This window comes from Neolamprologus multifasciatus, chromosome 23 (genome assembly GCF_963576455.1).
Source record: "Neolamprologus multifasciatus chromosome 23, fNeoMul1.2, whole genome shotgun sequence".
NCBI classification, from domain to species: Eukaryota; Metazoa; Chordata; class Actinopteri; order Cichliformes; family Cichlidae; genus Neolamprologus; species Neolamprologus multifasciatus.
In genome coordinates this window covers 29,005,694-29,027,572 of record NC_140460.1, presented here as the reverse complement: position 1 = coordinate 29,027,572, position 21,879 = coordinate 29,005,694, and the positions used below count along the sequence as shown (strand labels likewise).

At 41.1% G+C, this 21,879-nt stretch overlaps 2 protein-coding genes and 1 pseudogene across 2 annotated transcripts; all 3 read right to left on the bottom strand.

Moving 5' to 3' along the window:
• Positions 1-9,526: 9,526 nt before the first annotated feature.
• Positions 9,527-10,898, bottom strand: LOC146491892 (trace amine-associated receptor 13c-like). The gene has a single exon (XM_085152523.1). The coding sequence runs from the start codon at positions 10,621-10,623 to the stop codon at positions 9,646-9,648; it is 978 nt and encodes a 325-aa protein (XP_085008649.1). The 5' UTR covers positions 10,624-10,898; the 3' UTR covers positions 9,527-9,645.
• Positions 10,899-10,958: 60 nt separating this feature from the next.
• LOC146491891 (trace amine-associated receptor 13c-like) lies at positions 10,959-16,348 on the bottom strand. Its single transcript, XM_085152522.1, has one exon. The coding sequence runs from the start codon at positions 14,038-14,040 to the stop codon at positions 13,045-13,047; it is 996 nt and encodes a 331-aa protein (XP_085008648.1). The 5' UTR covers positions 14,041-16,348; the 3' UTR covers positions 10,959-13,044.
• A 48-nt stretch (positions 16,349-16,396) lies between these two features.
• On the bottom strand, positions 16,397-21,567 carry LOC146491890 (trace amine-associated receptor 13c-like; annotated as a pseudogene).
• Positions 21,568-21,879: the final 312 nt, after the last annotated feature.

Sequence of the window (21,879 nt, the reverse complement as noted above, 5' to 3'; positions counted from 1 at the left end):
GTGAACTATTAAGATGTAGAACTTGACATGTGCAAAAACAGAATTGTTATGACGTGTCTTGTGATATTACAAAGGTTGTTAAGGTTTAATTGTCATTTTGAAAGAAATAATATCTTGTTTTCTACTAGTGTGTCACCACCGTCAGCACCTTGTCAACTCCATAATATGGAGTTTTTGTTTATTTTTCTCTTTTGGAGAATCATATAGTTTCCTCCCTCATGATCTTCCAATAAAAATACGTAATTTTCTCAATGTATGTGCTGCTTAATATGACTGTTTCTTATACAGATTAAATACAAGCTTCTGAAAATATGTATGACTGTAACTCTAATAATAAAAAGCCAAAACAATCTTACTTTTAAATGTGGTATAATTACTTTGAAAACATATGTGCATAAACAATAGAATAGAGAAGCTGCTAATAGTCAAAATAGCTGAAACAACAATTTAAAATATATATTTTTGCATTTCTTTGTGTCTGACGGTGTTGACAAAAACCTTGCACTTCTCCAGCAAAAACATAAATTATTAAAAAATGTTACACCTGGGAGATTGTACCAAAACATGGTGAGACAGCCAAAATTACAATTATATGTAAATATGTTTTTGAAAAATCAAAAAATATATTTTAGAAAATTAAAACCTGTTTTGTCCCTAATCTCAGGAATCACCGAGAGGTAAAATTGTGAATTAGTCCAGCTTTCAAACAGCAGGAAAACCAAATAGTATAAAGGTTTGGGTTAAATCATTCAGCTCATCACATGAGTTGAATTAAAAACCTATTTTTTATTAAATGTAAGCCCCAGAGTGAACTCTCCTCTCTGAGTTATGTAGTACTTTTAAGAATTTCTTACTATACCCGCTTTTGAAATGGTAACAAAACATTTTTAAATCATAAATAACTGAACAAACAGAGAAATGTGGCTGATTGAGAGACACAGTGGCAGAATCACTGCTTGCTAGAGCCTGAACAATTTCACAGCCACACTTGCCATTACTGAAGCAATGGTGTCTTTATTCTGTCAGAACAAAATCCCAGATTGCAGAAGGAACGAGTTCAGGTACAGCACCTATCCTACAAAAGTAATCAGAAGTCAGAGAGCAGTCTTTCTTTTCCCCCCCAGCTGTCCTTGTGAAGTGCTGATGGTCTCTCTCGACATCCTGTGCTCAGCATTAAAAAGGGCGCCCTTTGCATTAGGCAGTGAGAGAGCCTACACAGCGGTGCCATTGTACTCCCAAATTGTGGAAAAACCACTTCCTCTGTTTTCAGTGTCTGCTGCAGTTCAGAGCAGTACTGCTGTCCTCTGCTACTGAGCTGATGTTGATGAGACTTGAGGCCCTTCAACTGCTTCCTCTGTCTTGGTCTTTGTTCATTAATCTCTAAGCACTAACTTGAACATTGTGTTGTAAATGGTCATAGCATGAGTGCAGAAGTGCAGGATGGAAAGTGCTGCCGATATGCAATGTTCCTTGTAATTTTTCATGTGTCTGAGCGAACACACACTTTTATCATAACTCTGGTTTTACGTGGCCTATCAACACAATTTAAAAACTGGTATAAAGTCCACACTTTTTCCGTCAATTGTTCCGTCTGTCCTGCTCACATCTCCAATGGTTGTACACGTTGTCATTAACGTGGCTTCACTCCATATCAGCCACGCTGCTTTGCTAGCTAAAACATTGGTGTCGGCACATAAGGACGCTGTCATAGCCTGTCAACAACGCTGATTAGCTGCGTATATACGAATGTGAATCACATCATTGGCTGGCCTATGGGATAAGGTGGCATCGTTCTAATCCCATACTCTATGACATCGCCCGGCACTCCAAACCGTACGACCTCAAGGTTAACCCTGAGAAGACCAAAGTCCTGACCACCGACGGCTCACCAGCGATCGTCCACCTCAACGGTGTGCAGATCAAACAAGTCCAACAATTTAAATATCTGGGGTCCCTCGTCGAGGAGAAGAAAGTGGCATCATCAGTGGAGATAAGCTCCAGAATTGGGCAGGCGGCGGCAGCATTTGCTTCCCTGCGCTGGTGCGTCTGGAAGAAGAACAACATCTCATTGGTGACAAAGATCCGCCTTTACCTAACCCTGATCTTGCCCATTCTACTTTACGGCGCAGAGACGTGGACAATGCTGAAACACGACCTGAGCAAGCTTGAAGTTTTCCAAATGCGTTGCCTTAGATGCGTTCTCGGCGTTTCCCTTCGCGACCGTCATTCGAATGACATCATCCTCACCAGCTGATCGGCGACCTAATCCAGCGCCGCCGACTCCGTTGGTTTGGCCACATTTGTCGAATGGACCCGAGCAGCTACCCCCATGGCCTACTCTGGTTGACCCGCCCCACCGATTGGAGGGTGCATCAAAATGCACCAAAGAAGACATGGATGAAACAAATCCAGGATGATTTGAAAGCCCTTCGACTTGACCTCAAGCAGGCAAGAACCATTGCCTTAGATCGAAAAGCGTGGAAGATAATTCTTGGTCAAGCAAGAGAACCTGCGGCACCTACAGCAGTGTACTGGTTGCGCAGCAGACCACCGCCGCTGGTCGCCCGCTAAGGACAAGAAGAAGAATCCCATACTGGAGCAGCCAGTCACTTACTGACTAACACTACAAAATAGAATTGTTAACGTATTTATTTTAATTTCAATTCAGGTTAGATTTTTTTTTTGTGTGCGCAATGCAGATTTTCTGTGCGCAGAGACCGTGCCAGCAGTGCGCAGCTTAGAGGGAATGTTGCCGATATGTAGTTTTCTTTCCCCAATAAAGCAATAAATTATGGGTTTATGTTTTACTGATATATTTATTATTATTTATTTATTTATTTATTATTGGCAACACGGCAGTTAGCACTGTTGGATCACAGCAAGAAGGTGAGTTCAATTCCACCATCAGGCTAGGTTTGCATGTTCTTTTCGTGTTTGTGTTGGTTCTCCCCAGGTACTCTGGCTTCCTCCCAACGTCCAAAGACATGCACTTTGTGGGGATAGATTAATCGAAAAACCTAATTTCCCTATAGGTGTGAATTGAGTGCGAATGGTTGTCTGTCCCTATGTGTTAGCCCTGCGACACACTGGCAAACTGTCCAGGGTGTACCCTGCCTCTCGCCCTATGACATCTGGGATAAGCTCCAGCACCCCCTACGACCCTGAAAAGCGGAAGCGAATGGATCAATGATATATTTATTGATTTTAAAAGTACAGTTTTCCAATAGATGTTCAATTTTCCCCCCTTTCATTCATGTGAAAGAGATGCAGATTTCTCTAAAACAGGGGTAGGCAACTCCAGGCCTCGAGTGCCGGTGTCCTGCAGGTTTTAGATCGCACCCTGGGTTAACACACCTGAATCAAATGATTAGTTCATTACCAGGCCTCTGGAGAACTTCAAGAAATGCTGAGGAGTCATTTAGCCCTTTAAATCAGCTGTGATGGATCATGGACACATCTAAAACCTCCAGGACACCGGCACTCGAGGCCTGGAGTTGCCTACCCCTGCTCTAAAACGTGTTACGCCTCGCTACTTTTTACTCATTTACACCATCAGCTGGTTGTTGTGCTGGTTTACCACACAACCAACTTCCATATTGGTTGTGTTACCAATATGCAAGTTGGAGAGTGCCCTCTGTTGGACAAACCCTGCTACAACCCTCATAGATGAAGGGTGTTTCTCCCTGCTTCTGTTTAGTTTAAAATTTTCATTTGGGGGGGTCTACAAAACACTAACATTAAAGATGTTCAAACACTGTACTCACCTTTTCTGTATGCATTCGTTCACACCAAACGCATAATTTGCTGGACAAATTTGCTGCATTTATTGTTTGGACCAAGCGGTACTGGATATTCACTGACATTTTAGTAAACTGGTAAAAGATTTCTATTTCACCTTAGACACACAGCTAAATGTTGCTTATGGTCAGTCAGCTCTCTGAAATTATTTCTTTGCCGCCTCAGATTTGGTCCCAACTCTGCCAACAAGAGCTCAAACTGCTCCACTGACATCTCAAAATATGTACGAAAGCATCTGTGATACAGCTTTAAACCATGAAATGATAAACCCAGAATCTCTCTTTCTTCCTTTTTAAGATGAATGCTATGCAAAATCCAAACTCTTTAAGCGTGTATGTAGGTTACACGACAAATTTGAGTGCTTCAGTATTTCATGGGTTTTTTGGAGCGTGCTCTGTGCATAAAGGCCTTTAGGCTTCAGAATGTTGCGTACACAAACCATTTGGCTATGTTACATTGGCTGCATCTTTAAAATACAGTCTATACTGAGATTTCACGTTGAGCTCCATAATCAGTCTTCTGAGTCATTTTTTAATCTTCGTCAGAACCCCTAAGACTGTATCGTACTGTGCAAACAAACCAAAGAAAAAAGCGAAGCTGTGTTCCAACCGTCCATTTGTTTGTAGGCAGTTTCACCCACAGATGCCTGGTATTATAGCATGAATCACGCTACCAGGATTAGAATATAGAAAATAGAATATAGAAATGTTATTTGTTTCATGTTGCCATGAATAGTTCAAGATTTTGAGTTGATACGCTGAGTTTTTTTTTTCTGCTGTAAGTTAGATTTTCTTTCCTTACAAAGCTGCAAAGAGGACAACATTGGCTTAGTACAGTGTAAAGAATGAAAATAGGGGGGTGGAGTTGGTCTGGCTGGATCAGAATGTAACAAGAGTCTTATTTATACACTCACTGCAACCCTGAACTTTTTCAGACTCAGCAGACAGAGGTGTATGCGAGACCCAGTCAAACTGGACGACTGGAAATTCTGGAAGGTCTGTGACCTTCCAGCTCCTCAGTGCAAACTCTGTGATGATGAATTGTGTGAATGTGTGAGCAGGCATCATGTATCCTACTCCTGCCTGTTGCATGCTCTATTCTAGTAGCTCCCCTCACCTAAACCAAACAGAGTGTTCTTCACTGTGTCCAGCAATGAAAAGGTGTCTGACATTGATCCACAACAGTGGAAAATAATGTGTTAAAGTCAAAATGCACTGTGTGATTTAAGGATGGTGCTGTCCTGAGAGCATTCACCCAAATAATTGCCTTAGAAAATTAAAAAAAAATCCTACATTTTATTTAGTGGGCAGAAAGCAGGATACCTTCCCAACCATCCCACTGACATCAGCAGTGTTGGTAGGCAGAGCGACGGTGTTGAACTGTTTGGCCCAGCAACACGTTTCCATTTCTATCTGTCAACAGCAAGTTACAGAGAGTACCTGGAAAAATTTACACAGGTACACCGAGCACCTGTGATTTATGATAATTTATAATGCTGAGGTAGTAAACGAAGCATTAAATTCTGCTTTAAACCTGCTCAGCCAAAGCTTCTGACAGCAGACGGATGGCCTTGGATTTGACTTGTGCTTTGGCCGACGCAGCCTGAGTTTTTGAGGATTTAAATTTCCTTTCCCAACGTCCCCAGAGGGACGTTGGGAAAGGGGTTTGATGGGGTTTGATGTCAGCGCCCTTGTTTGACTTATCTTATGTCTATGAGTCGTGAGATTGTCATGCGGTGTTGTAACGCAGTCTGCGGGCGTGTAATTAGATGCTTGGTGGATTCAGTGTAATGACGGCTTAAGTTAACAAGACCTTCAATTACATTACGGAAAACTCCTTGTTAAACTGTTTACTTAAATCATTTAAAAAACTCAAAAATGTAACTTGCTTGGGACCCTCTGCGATGTTTATGGTTGCTTCCTGTGTCCAGCACATTGGTTCTCTTCCTGTACTACCTGTAGTCTCTCCACCTACACAGGATGTAGAGTGCACATAGTCAGATAATCCTGAAATCATCCCTGAAGCTGGCTGCTGCAGTTTTCATAACCTCTAGGATTTGCCTTTGATTGTGTTATTAGACCTCCCGGGTTATATGTGCGCATCTAACTTGCATTCGCATAGACTCTCTGACACAAACTCCTATGTCTTTGATATCATAACACGTGCATCGGATTCTCCTACTCAATCATCTGATGCCTGGTTAATGGCGTGGATGAAGATTCCCTTTCCTTAAAAAGCAGTAAGGCTGGTGTGTAATTTTACACACAAGACACCCTGAATGCTTTCTTCTTGGTGTCTGGTATATGCTTTTTCTGATATTTTCTGGAATTTTACACCATAACTGGACTGGAAAGACGTGAAGGATCAGCATTCATGAGGAGAGAGTTCATGAGCAAGACAAGAAGCTGGTGCCCCCTGCTGGCTAAACCACAAGACTGCACTGAATTTAGGGCTGGAAACAGTATAATTACAGGAAATTATAAATAAATCAGTACTTATATAATCCTTTTTTACTCTGTTTGAGCACTCTCTTAATACCACTTTAAATCTAACATTCACACTCCAATAGGGTAACTCAGGGTTTAGCCTTTTGTCCATGGATACTTCAACAAGCTGGGGATTGAACCACCAACCTTCCTAACAGTAGGCAACCTGCACTCAGTCTTAATGGAGTTAGTGATTACTGTAAATCCACACTAAAGCAAGGGCAATGTGCAGCTTATTGTTGATGTTCCTTAAATGGATCCAACATCCTTAAATACAGCACTCCGTTTATTTCCGGTGCCAGTACAGTAAATACCAGTTCACTGAGCAGAGGGTCAGGGATTGTCATACAAGTACAATCTCTTTAAGGCTTTATATATTTTTTTTAAACTCAGTCCAGTTTGGGAATGAGGAAGTTCAGTCCCTGTGGGAACAGAGGTACCTGGGCACAGTTCACTGGGAATTCTGCAGAGGGGGAGGAGATACATAGCAGCAACGCTCAGTTCAGGTACAGCGCTATGAGAAAGTTTTTGCATTTTTCTGAAACAGATTGGATGCTAATTTTAATTTTACACAAAGATAATCCAAGTAAATAAAAAAATGCAGTTTTCAAATTATAATTTAGTGAGGGGGAAAAAACGTACCTGTGTGAAAATGAATTGCCCCTAAAGCTGATAATTGGTTGGGCCAACCCTGGCAGCAAGAACTCCAATCAAACGTTTGTGACAATGGAGGAGTTTTAGCCCACTCATCTTTGCAGAATTGTTGTAATTCAGACACACTGGAGGGTTTTTCAGCCACAGCAGGTCACTCCAAATCCTTCATTTTGTTTTTTTAAGCCATTCAGAGGTGGACTTACTTCATCGTCCTGCTGGATAACCTGCTGAAGTGAGTTTCAGGGCATGAACTGATGGTCAGGATTTTGGGGCAGAGAGCAGAATTCATGGTTGCATCAATTACAGCAAGTCATCCTGAAGCAGCAAATCAGCCACAGACCCTCACACCACCACCATGTTTGTGTGTTAGTGTGATGAATTTAATTTTCGTCCATGGAGAATGAAGCCTGCAGTTCTTTAGATGTTGTTCTAGGTTTTGTTCTGACCTCCTGGATGAGTAATTGATGCGCTCTGGGAGTAATTTTGCTCAGCGAGCCTCTTGGAAGTATTACCGCTGTTTCAAGTTTTACAATTTGTGGATAATGGCTCTCACTGTGGTTCACTGAAGTCACAAAGTCATTTCTGTGGACTGAAAGATATCAATGACTTTGTCTCTCATCTGTTTCTTTAGATTGTGGCATGATGTGTTGTTTTAGCCTACCTCACTTTGTCAGACAGGCTTTATTTGAGTGATTTCTTGATTCAGCTGGTCTGGTACCAATCAGGCTTGGGTGTCACTAAAGAATTTGAACTCAGCTTTCCAAAAAAAAAAAAAGTGATTAATCACATTTAATTCATCATTTAACAAGAAAAAAATCCCCCAACTAAGTAGAAAGCAGGAAGGGGATAAATCAATTTTCACAGCACTGTATCTATCAGTATTTACATTTCCAGTCATGTATCTGTTTGTACTACAGCCCTAACGAGGCAAAGAACAGTGATCAGTTCAGTTTCAGTTTTCCGTTTTATTTGTCATATGCAAGTTAGCACAGGGTCAACATCGCAATGAAATGTATTTGACGAGCAGAAGACAGTCACTCAGCAGAATGGTACAGTAGAAGAAAAAATAAATAAAAATAAAAAATAAATAGAAAAATAGTAAAGAGCAAAATATTAATAAGATGTAGTAAAAGAAAAAAAATGGATTTCCAGTTAACTGACTAAATATAAGTATATATAAATATATGTACACACTAGTGATTAAGTGATTAAAAAGGTGATGCTTAACACCTTTGTCCATTATAAATATGGGTGGGGCTGTCGCACCTTTGCAGCGTTGGTTACTGATCCTGCTCGCCTCTTTGACACAGGAGACACTAACTTTGAAACTTTATTCATATGAATACAAACAAAACCAAAAGAAATAGCAGGTTCTTTCACATACATTTTACTGAATGAGGTTATCAATCTACCAACTGACAAGCTGCTTAGACTATCTTTTAGCTAGCACTGACACGATGCTCATTATTTATTTTTACCTTTAAATCAGCAACACCAAACAGACACCGTGTCTTCAACATTATTATTATTATTATTACTATTGTTTTTAAATAAAATCAGATAAATGTTAATATTTTCGGGGAACATGAAAACCCAAGAATCAGTAATTTTTTTCCTTCTTCTGGTAAAATATACAACAGAATAAACCGCAGACAGGACCACTGCTGCCCTCTACAGGTTGTTTGCACTGATTTGTTGTGAATAGCTTTAATCGTCAAACGTCATGCAGCACTGAGCAGGGAACATGCTGCTGGTGCATGATGGGTGTAGAAAGCCTGCTGTTTCCTGTCCCCTAGGGTCTAAAACAGGCAATATATGAATTTACTATTATATTTAGATGACATGCTCACAGACCTTGAGTTCAAGAAGCTTCAACAATGAAGTCAGGTCCCTTTTCAGCAGAATAGATTTCACATATGAAAATTGATCCTAACAGGTTCATTGTTATTATTATTATTAATATTATTGTCTAAATAAGAAGTGCAAAGAAACTCCACTAAAAAGCCAAATCATCACATTGATAAGAAAATGTGTTCCATGTGTTTACTATGCTGCCGTACACCTAAACCTCTAAATACTCACTTACGTTGATAGTTAGCACTCAGACATGTGCTGGAAGTATTGTGGTATGAGTTAGTTTGTTGCTGTGTGCAGGTTGTATGGATCCTTGAGAAAGCACAGTGTGATACGAGTTTGGCTATTTCTGTTTTTATTTTAAGGATTGTAAATGTGGTTTGTTAGACATAATATTGAACATGCAGAAAGATGTTCAGATTGAAAGAGTAAGACGGCTGCAGGTATTTCTCATACAATGACAATGTTTTTGATTCAGCAAAGTAAAGTCTGAAAGAGCCCTTTACAGTCAGACTGTGTGACAATAAATGACAACAACATAAGCAGACTTTAATACCTTCACAGAGATTATGCAGACAAAAAAAGCCATTAAGAGAAACTGACTAACCTCTTTTGCAACTTAGCACATATTTATGAGGAGTTATATTAAAGGTCATATAGTGCAAAGCATGCATCTAATTCCAGCAATTTTCAGGTGCACAGGAGATCTGCATGCAGGGTCACTACCTGCGCGGGTCTGCGCTGCTGCTCATTATGTACTAAACACAAAGTGATGCTGGGCAGTTGAACACCCACATTTAATGGTGAAAATTTATCATGAAAATTGAAAAATGATTAAGTTGTATTGCGCTGCCTACAGGATTTTGACATCTCTGGAGTGAGGCTGCAGTATTCTGAGGGTGACAATAAATTTGATAGCTCTTCTAAACCAGGGGTAAAACAGAACATAAATCACAGGGTTTACACAAGCATTTATTAGCATGATCCAAAACAGCACAGCGTAATAAGGCAAGCGTGTAGAGGTGTCCACACCTGTAAAGGAAGGATAATAATAAGGGCAGAAGCACATTAGAAACACAACTATCACAATCCCGAGTGTCCTGGCTGCCTTCATCTCTGATTTTTTAGCAGCTGGAGCTGCTCTCACAGCTGCCTGCGACTGAATGGCACGCACCTGAGAAACAGCAACCACAAACACCCTCATGTACAGAATAAACATTACGCCACAGGGGCCAAGAAATGACAAAAAGAAATCTACTGTTCCTGAAGTTTGGCTGATGAACACAACACACTCCCCATGACAGGAGCTGAACCTGTCTGGCCACCCTATGTGCTCCATGAGAATGCAGCCATTGTAGAGAAGAGAGCAGGCCCAGCAGAAACAGACTGAAAGCTTCACTCTGTTCACTGTGATCTTTGAGGAATAGAGCAGAGGGTCACAGATGGCTATATAGCGATCTACAGATATGAGCACCATGCTGCCCAGAGAGACAGAGATAAGGCAGTAAGACAAATAAGGACTGAGAGCACACATCAGCCTCCCCAGCAGCCAGCACGTCTCGATGTAGTACAGGCCCTCGATGGGCATCACCAGCAGCCCCACCAGCAGGTCAGACACAGCCAGGGACAGGAGCAGGGCGTTGGTCGGGGTGTGGAGGTGCTTGAAGTGGGAGATGGAGACGACCACAAGCAGGTTGAGCACCACAGTGAGCAGTGAGACTGAAGCCAGCAGAGTGTAGAGAAGAGCGGCCTGGGAGGTGGGTCGCAGCAGCCGCCTGCAGGAGGAGTTGAGGTTAGGGAAGCAGAGGGGAGGACCCCCAGTGCCGTCCATCGGGGAGAAAGGGAAGACCTGCAACTGTGCTCGAGAGTCTGCATTTATCTTCTTCAAACACACACCATCATTTTTTTATTTTTCTTTTTTTAAACATGAATGATGAGACTTCTTGTCTTTGTTTTCATCACCTCTCCTCTCCTCTTCCTCAACCTCAACTCCTATATAAATTCAGCTGGGATTTAATTTAGTTGAGCTTTGAGAAAACTTTCAGAATTGTGCTATTAACCACTTACTTTGTATATTAATATTAATCTATAAGCGGTACTCCCGAAACCTATCGCACCTTGGAATTCGACTGAGTTTATACTGATATAACAATGAAAAACACTAGAATGTTCCAAAACTGTAATTGGAGCTGTGATGTTGATCCAGAGTAGCTTTGCCGGATGATTCTAGAGTAGCTTTGAATAGTTCACAATTTAAAAAAGACCTAATTTGTATGATGCTGGGCCTTGGTGCTGCCCTTCAGCCCAAGACAACTCTCTCTTTAGGGTCAACCTGTCTTTAAAGCGACTGGTCTTCTTCTGATTGGTTTCCCCTGGCAATCAATATGTTTCAATTAGGATGTTGCAGGGGAGAATGCTGTGCTCAATGCTAGAGATGAACATATCTGCTCTAATGGACTTGATATAGATCTTTGATGATCTGAAACATGTAAGTGAGACAAATATGAAGCGCCTTGAGGCGACATTTGTTGTGATTTGGCGCTATATAAATAAAATTGAATTGAATTGAATTGAATATGCAAAAAATAAGAACTCAGGAAGCGGGTTAAAACCTTTTATGGCACTGAATGTGCTGCAGATCAGGAAGGTTGGACTTGATGGTCCTCTCGACTGAGTGGACCACCCTCCTAGGAGCCAAGAGGTCTGATCAGGTGCAGTTTGGTACTCCCACTAAGAGTCCTCTCTATAGAGCAAATGTAGAAATTCCAAAGTCCACTCCAACACAAGCATAACTTTAAAGTCACTGATGCAGTAGATGTGTTGATGGTCTTTCTTCACCAGGGTGTTAACAGAGTAGGACCATTTCATGTCCTGGGAGATGTAGCAGATTTTTCTTTTCTGGACTTTGGTGCAAAGTTTTCCATGTTCCAGGAGGCTGTAATTTGATTTATTCTGTTTTACAGCAGGAATTTTGAACTTAGATTTTACTTTAATTCATTTCAGCTGCAGGGCGCACAAAGTAAAAGGCGTCCAGCAGGTTGTTTGGGAGCATTCAGCTCAGTTGATGATGCACTGGCTATAGGAACAGAATAATATGAACACCGTGAAATGCATTCATATGCAACACCACATACTGTGGGTCAGTGAAACACAAATTGGGGGTGTTTGTTTATTATTTAGGTATTTATCTGTGTTATCTGTCATGTAGAGAAATCATTTTTTCTTTGCTCTTGTAGAAATAAGCAGCACTTCAGCATTTTTATGCCTACAGATAAAAAAGGACTCAGTCACAGGTCTGGGCTGATATTTGCTGAAATGGTATTTGCCTGGATTTATCCATTAAATCCAACATTTGAATTTTTTCTCTCCCCTGATTCATACACCAAACATTGGTGTATTAAATTCTTATCTTCTCTGTCACGGGAGGATAGAGTGCCTCGTATTAGTTAGGCACACAGACGGGAATTCTCTATTACTTCAGTTTAGATTTGTCTGTATTTTTAAGCCACTGTCGAGCTGCTGAGTTTCACAGACCTGCTTCACGCAGACACCAGGAAGTGGCTTTCTTTGTTGCAAGTCTGCAGGTAGCAATCTGGATGTGTGATGTTCTACGAACGAACTTTGGCGTCGCTTTTTCCCTCCATTTCTTGAGGGGATGGTATATTACATAGTTTGTTTTCACGGTTATTTAAATGAAACGTGGCAGAGACAAAGACCACTGCAGATCAGTTATTGTTTAAAAACACAGCTGGAAGGACAAGTACATAACAGCTCCAATGAAATGCTGAATGACAGTGACAATAATTAATCAGCATTAGCCACTGCAGAGGGTAAAACACACATAGTTCATCTGAAAAGGCCCGCTGATCAGCCTGTTTAATCATGCATTTATTATATTGCATCACAGTAATCTAGCATTTACTATTATTGCATACACAGCATGTGGCTTCACGTATGTGATATTTTTGTACAACTTGTGGTTATATTTTGCAGTAAACTATGCACTTTTTAAAAATGTGAGTATTCTGGTAGTGACAAAATTCATCAAGATGGACTTTAGATTATATAGATTATAGTCATTTGAATGTTTTCTAGCTTAGTATTTCCATGTGTATTATTTCCCCAACAGACACAAGTGTGGTGAACATTGATTAATCGTTAGGCCACTGTGAAGGATCTCTGTGGAGCAGTGGCATAGTTGTTTTTGGGGGGTTTTAAGAAAAGACTAATGACTGGTTTGTTTTAGTGCTGCCTACAGGATCTTGACCTCTCTGGAGTGAGGCTGCAGTATTCTGAGGGTGACAATGAGTCTGATAGCTCTTCTAAACCAGGGGTAGAACAGAGCATAAATCACAGGGTTCACACAAGAATTTGTCAGTATTATCCACGAGAATAGAGCGTAATAAGGTAAGCTCATAGAGGTGTCGTCACCTGCAAAGGAAGGATAATAATAAGGGCAGAAGCACATTAGAAACACAGCTATCACAATCCCGAGTGTCCTGGCTGCCTTCATCTCTGATTTTTTAGCAGCTGGAGCTGCTCTCACAGCCGCCTGTGACCGAATGGCACGCACCTGAGAAACAGCAACCACAAACACCCTCATGTACAGAATAAACATTACGGCACATGGGCCGAGAAATGAGAAAAAAAGATCTATTGTACCCAAAGCATGGCTGATGAACACCACACACTCCCCGTGACAGGAGCTGAACCTGTCTGGCCACCCTATGTGCTCCATGAGAATGCAGCCATTGTAGAGAAGAGAGCAGGCCCAGCAGAAACAGACTGAAAGCTTCACTCTGTTCACTGTGATCTTTGAGGAATAGAGCAGAGGGTCACAGATGGCTATATAGCGATCTACAGATATGAGCACCATGCTGCCCAGAGAGACAGAGATAAGGCAGTAAGACAAATAAGGACTGAGAGCACACATCAGCCTCCCCAGCAGCCAGCACGTCTCGATGTAGTACAGGCCCTCGATGGGCATCACCAGCAGCCCCACCAGCAGGTCAGACACAGCCAGGGACAGGAGCAGGGTGTTGGTCGAGGTGTTAAGCTGTCTGAAGTGGGAGATGGAGACGACCACAAGCAGGTTGAGCACCACAGTGAGCAGGGAGATGAAGGCCAGCAGGGTGTAGAGAACAACGGTCTGGGAGGTGGGTCGCAGCAGCCGCCTGCAGGAGGAGTTGAGGTTGGGGAAGCAGAGGGGAGGACCTCCAGAGCTATCCATCGGGGAGGAGCGATGCATTCATGTGCATGCAGTCAAAGGGAAGCGGTTGAACTTTTTGCCAGGTTGTCCGTTTATCCTCTTCTAACACCACCCTGTAATTTTTACAGGGACCCAAGAAGAGTGATGTAACTCTGACTGACTGAGCATCATCATCTTCAATCTCATCTTCATCCCCTCTGTTTTCTCTGTTGTTGTTACAGTTACAGTACACTTTCAAATAAACTGTACTTTACAAACACTTTAAAAGTTAAATTGTTTATGAGCTGTAGGTTAACAGGCCATTATAAGTACTCCAGGCAAAAATGCTCTAAAGGTTTAACAGGGACTTTCATCACTGTCTTAGAAGTTGCAGCTTTAAACACTAATGGGTTATTAAAGCCCTTTAGCGTTTCACTTAACTGTCTGAAAAGACAGTTATGAACAGGATATAAGAAGCACTTCAAAGTACACTTGTTATCATGCTTGCCAGGTCTCAAAAGCGAATATTGACACCATTGCTTCTGAAGCCACTATTACTAGTGGCTTCAGTAATAGTGGCTTATCTTTTTGAGCAGACTGAACTAATTCAATTCAATTCAATTCAATTTTATTTATATAGTGCCAAATCACAACAAAAGTCGCCTCAAGGCGCTTCATAGATACAGAGAAAAACCCAACAATCATATGACCCCCTATGAGCAAGCACTTTGGCGACAGTGGGAAGGAAAAACTCCCTTTTAACAGGAAGAAACCTCCGGCAGAACCAGGCTCAGGGAGGGGCGGGGCCATCTGCTGCGACCGGTTGGGGTGAGAGAAGGAAGACAGGATAAAGACATGCTGTGGAAGAGAGACAGAGATTAATAACAGATATGATTCAATACAGAGAGGTCTGTTAATACATAGTGAGCGAGAAAGGTGACTGGAAACTAATGAGTGTTAATTGGTGAGTTCAACAGAATTTTATTACATTTTGGGGAGCCTAATCTAACCAGACCAGTGGCTAGCTTCTCATTTACTGTAAAGATGGCAGAGTGGGCGCAGGCTATTCTCCCAGCTATATGTCAGATGGTGTTTTTAATAATGTGAAGTTACTACTCACTGAAGAACAGTGTGAGACTGCACTCTTAGATCCTATATTATTCCAACAATCATGCATTGACTGAAAACGATTTCCGTCTGAGACCTCCTCCTACACAATCAAGACCGCAGCAGCCAAAACTGGCACACAGTTACATCTTAGGCCTCTGGTGGTTCTTATCTGTATCACATATTGCCCAGCAACCACCTACTGACCAAAATGATCCATTTGTAGCACTCATGCATTTATAACACCTTATAAAACACCTTTCTGCATTTGTGTCTATATACCTATATATGTAGTATGATGTCATCACTTTACCTACCTAACAACAGACTAAAGCAAGATTTATATAATACAGCAGGACAAGTAATACCAGGGACCCACAATAATAGGATTGTAATACAATCAACCCCATATTTGTTTTCTATTTATGCATTTAGGAAATAAAATCTGTGATTTTTCCTCTTTTGAAATCTTAGTTGTTGTGTATATTTGTCAGACTTAGAAGTTTCAGGTCATCATATAAATTTTAATATTTTTTTATTTTAAACAAAGATAATCTTGAATTAATACAAGTTCAGCAAATTCAGCAAGTTTGACAGTTACCAAACTTGCTAGAGTGATTAATTATAATAACATTTATTCTGCGAGGGCTCTTTCACAAGTGCCTAATGTGTGTGTTTCTACCTATCTATAGATAGATACACACAAATGATTATAATTAATCACATTTTTCATTTGTTCAAGAAGCTCTATCAAAAAACCCAGAAACCTTAGTAGAATAGATTTCACATATTAACATTGATCCACATAGTGTTATTATTATTATTATTATTATTATTACTACTACTACTACTATTAATATTATTGTCTAAATAAGAAGTGCAAAGAAACTCCACTAAAAAGCCAAATCATCACATTGATAAGAAAATCTGTTCCATGTGTTCACTATACTGCTGTCCACATTTAACCTCTAAATACTCACTTACGTTGATAGTTAGCACTCAGACATGTGCTGGAAGTATTGTGGTATGAGTTAGTTTGTTGCTGTGTGCAGGTTGTATGGATCCTTGAGAAAGCACAGTGTGATACGAGTTTGGCTATTTCTGTTTTTATTTTAAGGATTGTAAATGTGGTTTGTTAGACATAATATTGAACATGTTGAGAAGATTTTCAGATTGAAAGAGTAAGACGGCTGCAGGTATTTCTCATACAATGACAATGTTTTTGATTCAGCAAAGTAAAGTCTGAAAGAGCCCTTTACAGTCAGACGTGTTGTTGTCATTTATTGTCACACAAAGCAGACTTTAATACCTTCACAGAGATTATGAATAAAAAAAAAGCCATTAACAGGAATCAAACTGACTAACCTCTTTTATTGCAACTTAGCGCATATTTATGAGGAGTTATATTAAAGATTGGTGCATGCATCTAATTCCTGCAATTTTCAGGTGCACAGGAGATCTGCATGCAGGGCCACTACCTGCGCGGGTCTGCGCTGCTGCTCATTATGTACTGAACAAAAGGTGATGCTGGGCAGATGTACACCCACATTTAATCATTTTTCAATTTTCATGATAAATTTTCACCTTTAAGTTGTATTGTACTGTCTAAAGGATTTTGACATCTCTGGAGTGAGGCTGCAGTATTCTGAGGGTGACAATAAATTTGATAGCTCTTCTAAACCAGGGGTAAAACAGAACATAAATCACAGGGTTTACACAAGCATTTATTAGCATGATCCAAAACAGCACAGCGTAATAAGGCAAGCGTGTAGAGGTGTCCACACCTGTAAAGGAAGGATAATAATAAGGGCAGAAGCACATTAGAAACACAACTATCACAATCCCGAGTGTCCTGGCTGCCTTCATCTCTGATTTTTTAGCAGCTGGAGCTGCTCTCACAGCCACCTGTGACCGGCACGCACGCACCTGAGAAACAGCAACCACAAACACCTTCATGTACATAACAAACATTACAGCAAAGGGGGCAACACATGACAAAAAGAGATCTACTGTGCCCGTAGTGTAGCTGATGAACACAACACACTCCCCGTGACAGGAGCTGAACCTGTCTGGCCACCCTATGTGCTCCATGAGAATGCAGCCATTGTAGAGAAGAGAGCAGGCCCAGCAGAAACAGACTGAAAGCTTCACTCTGTTCACTGTGATCTTTGAGGAATAGAGCAGAGGGTCACAGATGGCTATATAGCGATCTACAGATATGAGCACCATGCTGTCCAGAGAAAAAGAGAGGAGGCAGTAAGACAAATAAGGACTGAGAGCACACATCAGCCTCCCCAGCAGCCAACACGTCTCGATGTAGCGCAGGCCCTCGATGGGCATCACCAGTAACCCCAACAGCAGGTCGGACACGGCCAGGGACAGGAGCAGGGCATTGGTTGGGGTGTGGAGCTGCTTGAAGTGGGAGATGGAGACGACCACGAGAAGGTTGAGCACCACAGTGAGCAGTGAGACTGAGGCCAGCAGAGTGTAGAGAAGAGCGGCCTGGGAGGTGGGTCGCAGCTGCTGCCTGCAGGAGGAGTTAACGTTAGGGAAGCAGAGGGAGGACCCCCAGTGCCGTCCATCATAGAGAAAGGGAAGACCTGCAACTGTGCTCGAGAGTCTGCATTTATCTTCTTCAAACACCCCCCACCTTTTTTTTAAACATCCTATGAATGATGAAACTTATTGTCTTAAACTTCATCACCTTTCCTTCTTCCTCTGTATAAATTCAGCTGGGATTTATTTTAGCTGAGCCTTGATAAAGTTTCACAACTTTAGTGTGTTGTACTCCCGAAGCCTTTCACAACTTGGACTTTGACCCATTGGCTTTATGCTGATATAATAATGAAAAACACTAGAATGCTCCAAAACTGTAATTGGAGCTGTGATGTTGATTTTACACTAGCTTTGCATGATTATTGCAGAGTAGCTCTGCATAGCTGACAGTTAAAAAAAATACGTCATTTGTATCATGCTGGGCCATGCAGATGGGTCTGCTGGGCTTAAAGCTAGAGAATGAAATATCTGCTCTAATGGACTTGATATAGATCTTTGATTATCTGAAACATGTAAGTGTGACAAATATGCAAAAAAAAAAAAAGGACCCAGCAAGGGGGCAAAAACTTCTTCACAGCACTGAATGTGCTGCAGATTAGGAAGGTTGGACTTGTTGGTCCTCTTGACTGAGCGGAACACCCTCCTAGGAGCCAAGAGGTCAGATCAGGTGCAGTTCCTTACTCCCACTAAGAGTCCTCTCTATAGAGCAAGTGTAGAAGTTCCTGAATTCCCTCAAACAAAAGCGGAAGTTTAAAGTCTTTCAATCCACTGATGCAGTAGAGTCTTGATGGGCTTTCTTCACCAGGGTGTTAACAGAGTAGGACCATTTCATGTCCCGAGAGAAAGCAGTAGCTTTTTCCCTGGACTGTGGTGAAAAGTTTGCCATATACCAGCAGGCAAACTTGTACTAATATAGTGACTTATTCTGTTTTACAGCAGAAATTTTGAACTGAGTTTAATTCATTTTAGCTGCATTATGCACAAAGGAAAAGGAGTCCAGCAGGTTGTTTGGGCGTATTCATCATCATTGATGATGCACTGGCTATAGGAACAGAATAATATGAACACCGTGAAATGCATTCATATGCATTCATATACTGTAACATATAGGTCTGTTACAGTAAAACACAAATTGGGGCTTTTGTTTATTATTTAGGTATTGTATCTGTATTATTTGTCATGTAGAGAAGTCATTTTTTCTTTGCTCTTGTATAAATAAGCTGCACCTTGAGCATTTTTGTGCCTACGGATAAAAAATGACTCAGTCACAGGTCACAGATGGCTATATAGTGATCTACAGCTATGAGAGCCATGCTGCCCAATGAGACAGATAAGGTAGTAAGACAAATAAGGACTGTTTCAATGTTTGCAGCATTGATGAAACTTGATATAATCAAACATTCACCAGTGCTATTTAGTAGCTTTTTGTACATTTTGCAATGGAAAATACATTTTTCGGTTTGCCTTATATTAAATATAGTAAAAAATGGTGTGGTTTAAAATATTAGCCCCATGTGAATGTTTGCTTTCAAAACACACCTACAGTAATTAACCAGTCTGCTTTGAAACCACACCTCTGCAGTCACTTGGCTTCCTAACACCATTCAATAAGCATAAAAAGACTCCAAGGAAGAGGGCACTTGAACACATGAGATGGACTACTGTTACAAACCATGCCAAAGACAAACGAAATCAGTCTTGAGCTCAGAAAGAAGATAGCACAGGCTCATGATAAGGGGGAAGACTGCCATTTCCAAGCGATTCACAGTGTCTAGAACAGCTGTTATTGCATCATTGCCATAAGTGCAAGATTTCAAGAGCTCTGGAGAGGAAAATAGTCAGACATGCCAGCAAGGAACCCTGGACATCTGTCAAGACAATTGTTGCTGACCTGGTCTCTTCTGGAGTTGATGTTTCAAGGAACTCAGTTGTGAGGGCTCATGGTGGGTTTCAATTCAATTCAATTCAATTCAATTTTATTTATATAGTGCCAAATCACAACAAAAGTCGCCTCAAGGCGCTTCATAGATACAGAGAAAAACCCAACAATCATATGACCCCCTATGAGCAAGCACTTTGGCGACAGTGGGAAGGAAAAACTCCCTTTTAACAGGAAGAAACCTCCGGCAGAACCAGGCTCAGGGAGGGGCGGCCATCTGCTGCGACCGGTTGGGGTGAGAGAAGGAAGACAGGATAAAAGACATGCTGTGGAAGAGAGACAGAGGTTAATAACAGATATGATTCAACACAGAGAGGTCTGTTAATACATAGTGAGTGAGAAAGGTGACTGGAAAGGAAAAACTCAATGCATCATGGGAATCCCCCGGCAGCCTACATCTATTGCAGCATAACTAAGGGAGGATTCAGGGTCACCTGGTCCAGCCCTAACTATATGCTTTAGCAAAAAGGAAAGTTTTAAGCCTAATCTTAAAAGTAGAGATAGTGTCTGTCTCCCGAATCCAAACTGGAAGCTGGTTCCACAGAAGAGGGGCCTGAAAACTGAAGGCTCTCCCTCCCATTCTACTTTTAAATACTCTAGGAACAACAAGTAGGCCTGCAGAGCAAGAGCGAAGTGCTCTAATAGGGTGATATGGTACTACAAGGTCATTAAGATAAGATGGGGCCTGATTATTTAAGACCTTGTATGTGAGGAGCAGGATTTTGAATTCAATTCTGGATTTAACAGGAAGCCAATGAAGGGAAGCCAAAACAGGAGAAATATGCTCTCTCTTTCTAGTCCCTGTCAGTACTCTTGCTGCAGCATTTTGGATTAACTGAAGGCTTTTCAGTGAGTTTTTTGGACATCCTGATAATAATGAATTGCAGTAGTCTAGCCTGGAAGTAATAAATGCATGAACTAGTTTTTCAGCGTCACTCTGAGACAGGATATTTCTAATTTTAGAGATGTTGCGCAAATGGAAGAACGCAGTCTTACATATTTGTTTAATATGTGCGTTGAAGGACATATCCTGGTCAAAAATGACTCCAAGGTTCCTCACAGTGTTACTGGAGGCCAAGGTAATGCCATCCAGAGTAAGAATCTGCTTAGATACCATATTTCTAAGCTTTTCAGCGCCGAGTACAATGACCTCAGTTTTATCTGAGTTAAGAAGCAGAAAGTTAGCGGCCATCCAGGTCTTTATGTCTTTAAGACATTCCTGCAGTTTAACTAATTGGTGTGTGTTATCTGGCTTCATGGACAGATAGAGCTGGGTGTCATCTGCATAGCAGTGAAAATGTATGCTATGTCTTCTAATGATGCTGCCTAGGGGAAGCATGTATAATGTAAACAGAATTGGTCCTAGCACTGAACCCTGTGGAACTCCATAATTAACCTCAGTGTGTGAAGAGGACTCTCCATTTACATGCACAAACTGGAGTCTGTTAGATAGATATGATACAAACCACTGCAGTGCAATACCTGTAATACCTACAGCATGTTCTAATCGCTCTAATAGGATATTATGGTCAACAGTATCGAATGCTGCACTAAGGTCAAGAAGGACAAGCACAGAGATGAGTCCACTGTCAGAGGCCATAAGAAGATCATTTGTAACCTTCACTAAAGCTGTTTCTGTGCTGTGATGAGCTCTGAAACTCTTCAAATAAACCATTCCTCTGCAGATGATCTGTTAGCTGTTTGACAACTACTCTTTCAAGGATTTTTGATATGAAAGGAAGGTTGGAGATTGGCTTATAATTAGCTAAGACTGCTGGGTCTAGAGATGGCTTTTTGAGTAAAGGTTTAACTGCAGCCACATTGAAGGCCTGTGGTACATAGCTGATTATTAGAGATAGGTTGATCATATATAAGATCGAAGAATTAATCAATGGCAGGACTTCTTTGAGCAGTTTTGTAGGAATGGGGTCTAAAAGACACGTTGATGGTTTGGAGGAAGTAATTATTGAAGTTAACTCAGAAAGATCGGAGAATTGGAGATTGGAGAAAAAGAGTCTAACTTAACATCAATGGAACTAAGAGTAGCTGTAGATAATATTACATCTGTGAGGATGATTATTGGTAATTTTTTCTTTAATGATAAAAATTTTATTTGTGAAGAAGTTCATGAAGTCATCACTAGTTAACGTTAAAGGGATGGTTGGCTCAAAAGAGCTCTGACTTTTTGTCAGCCTGGCTACAGTGCTGAAGAGAAACCTGGGGTTGTTCTTATTTTCTTCAATCAGTGATGAGTAGTAAGATGTTCTGGCTTTGCGGAGGGCTTTCTTATAAAGCAA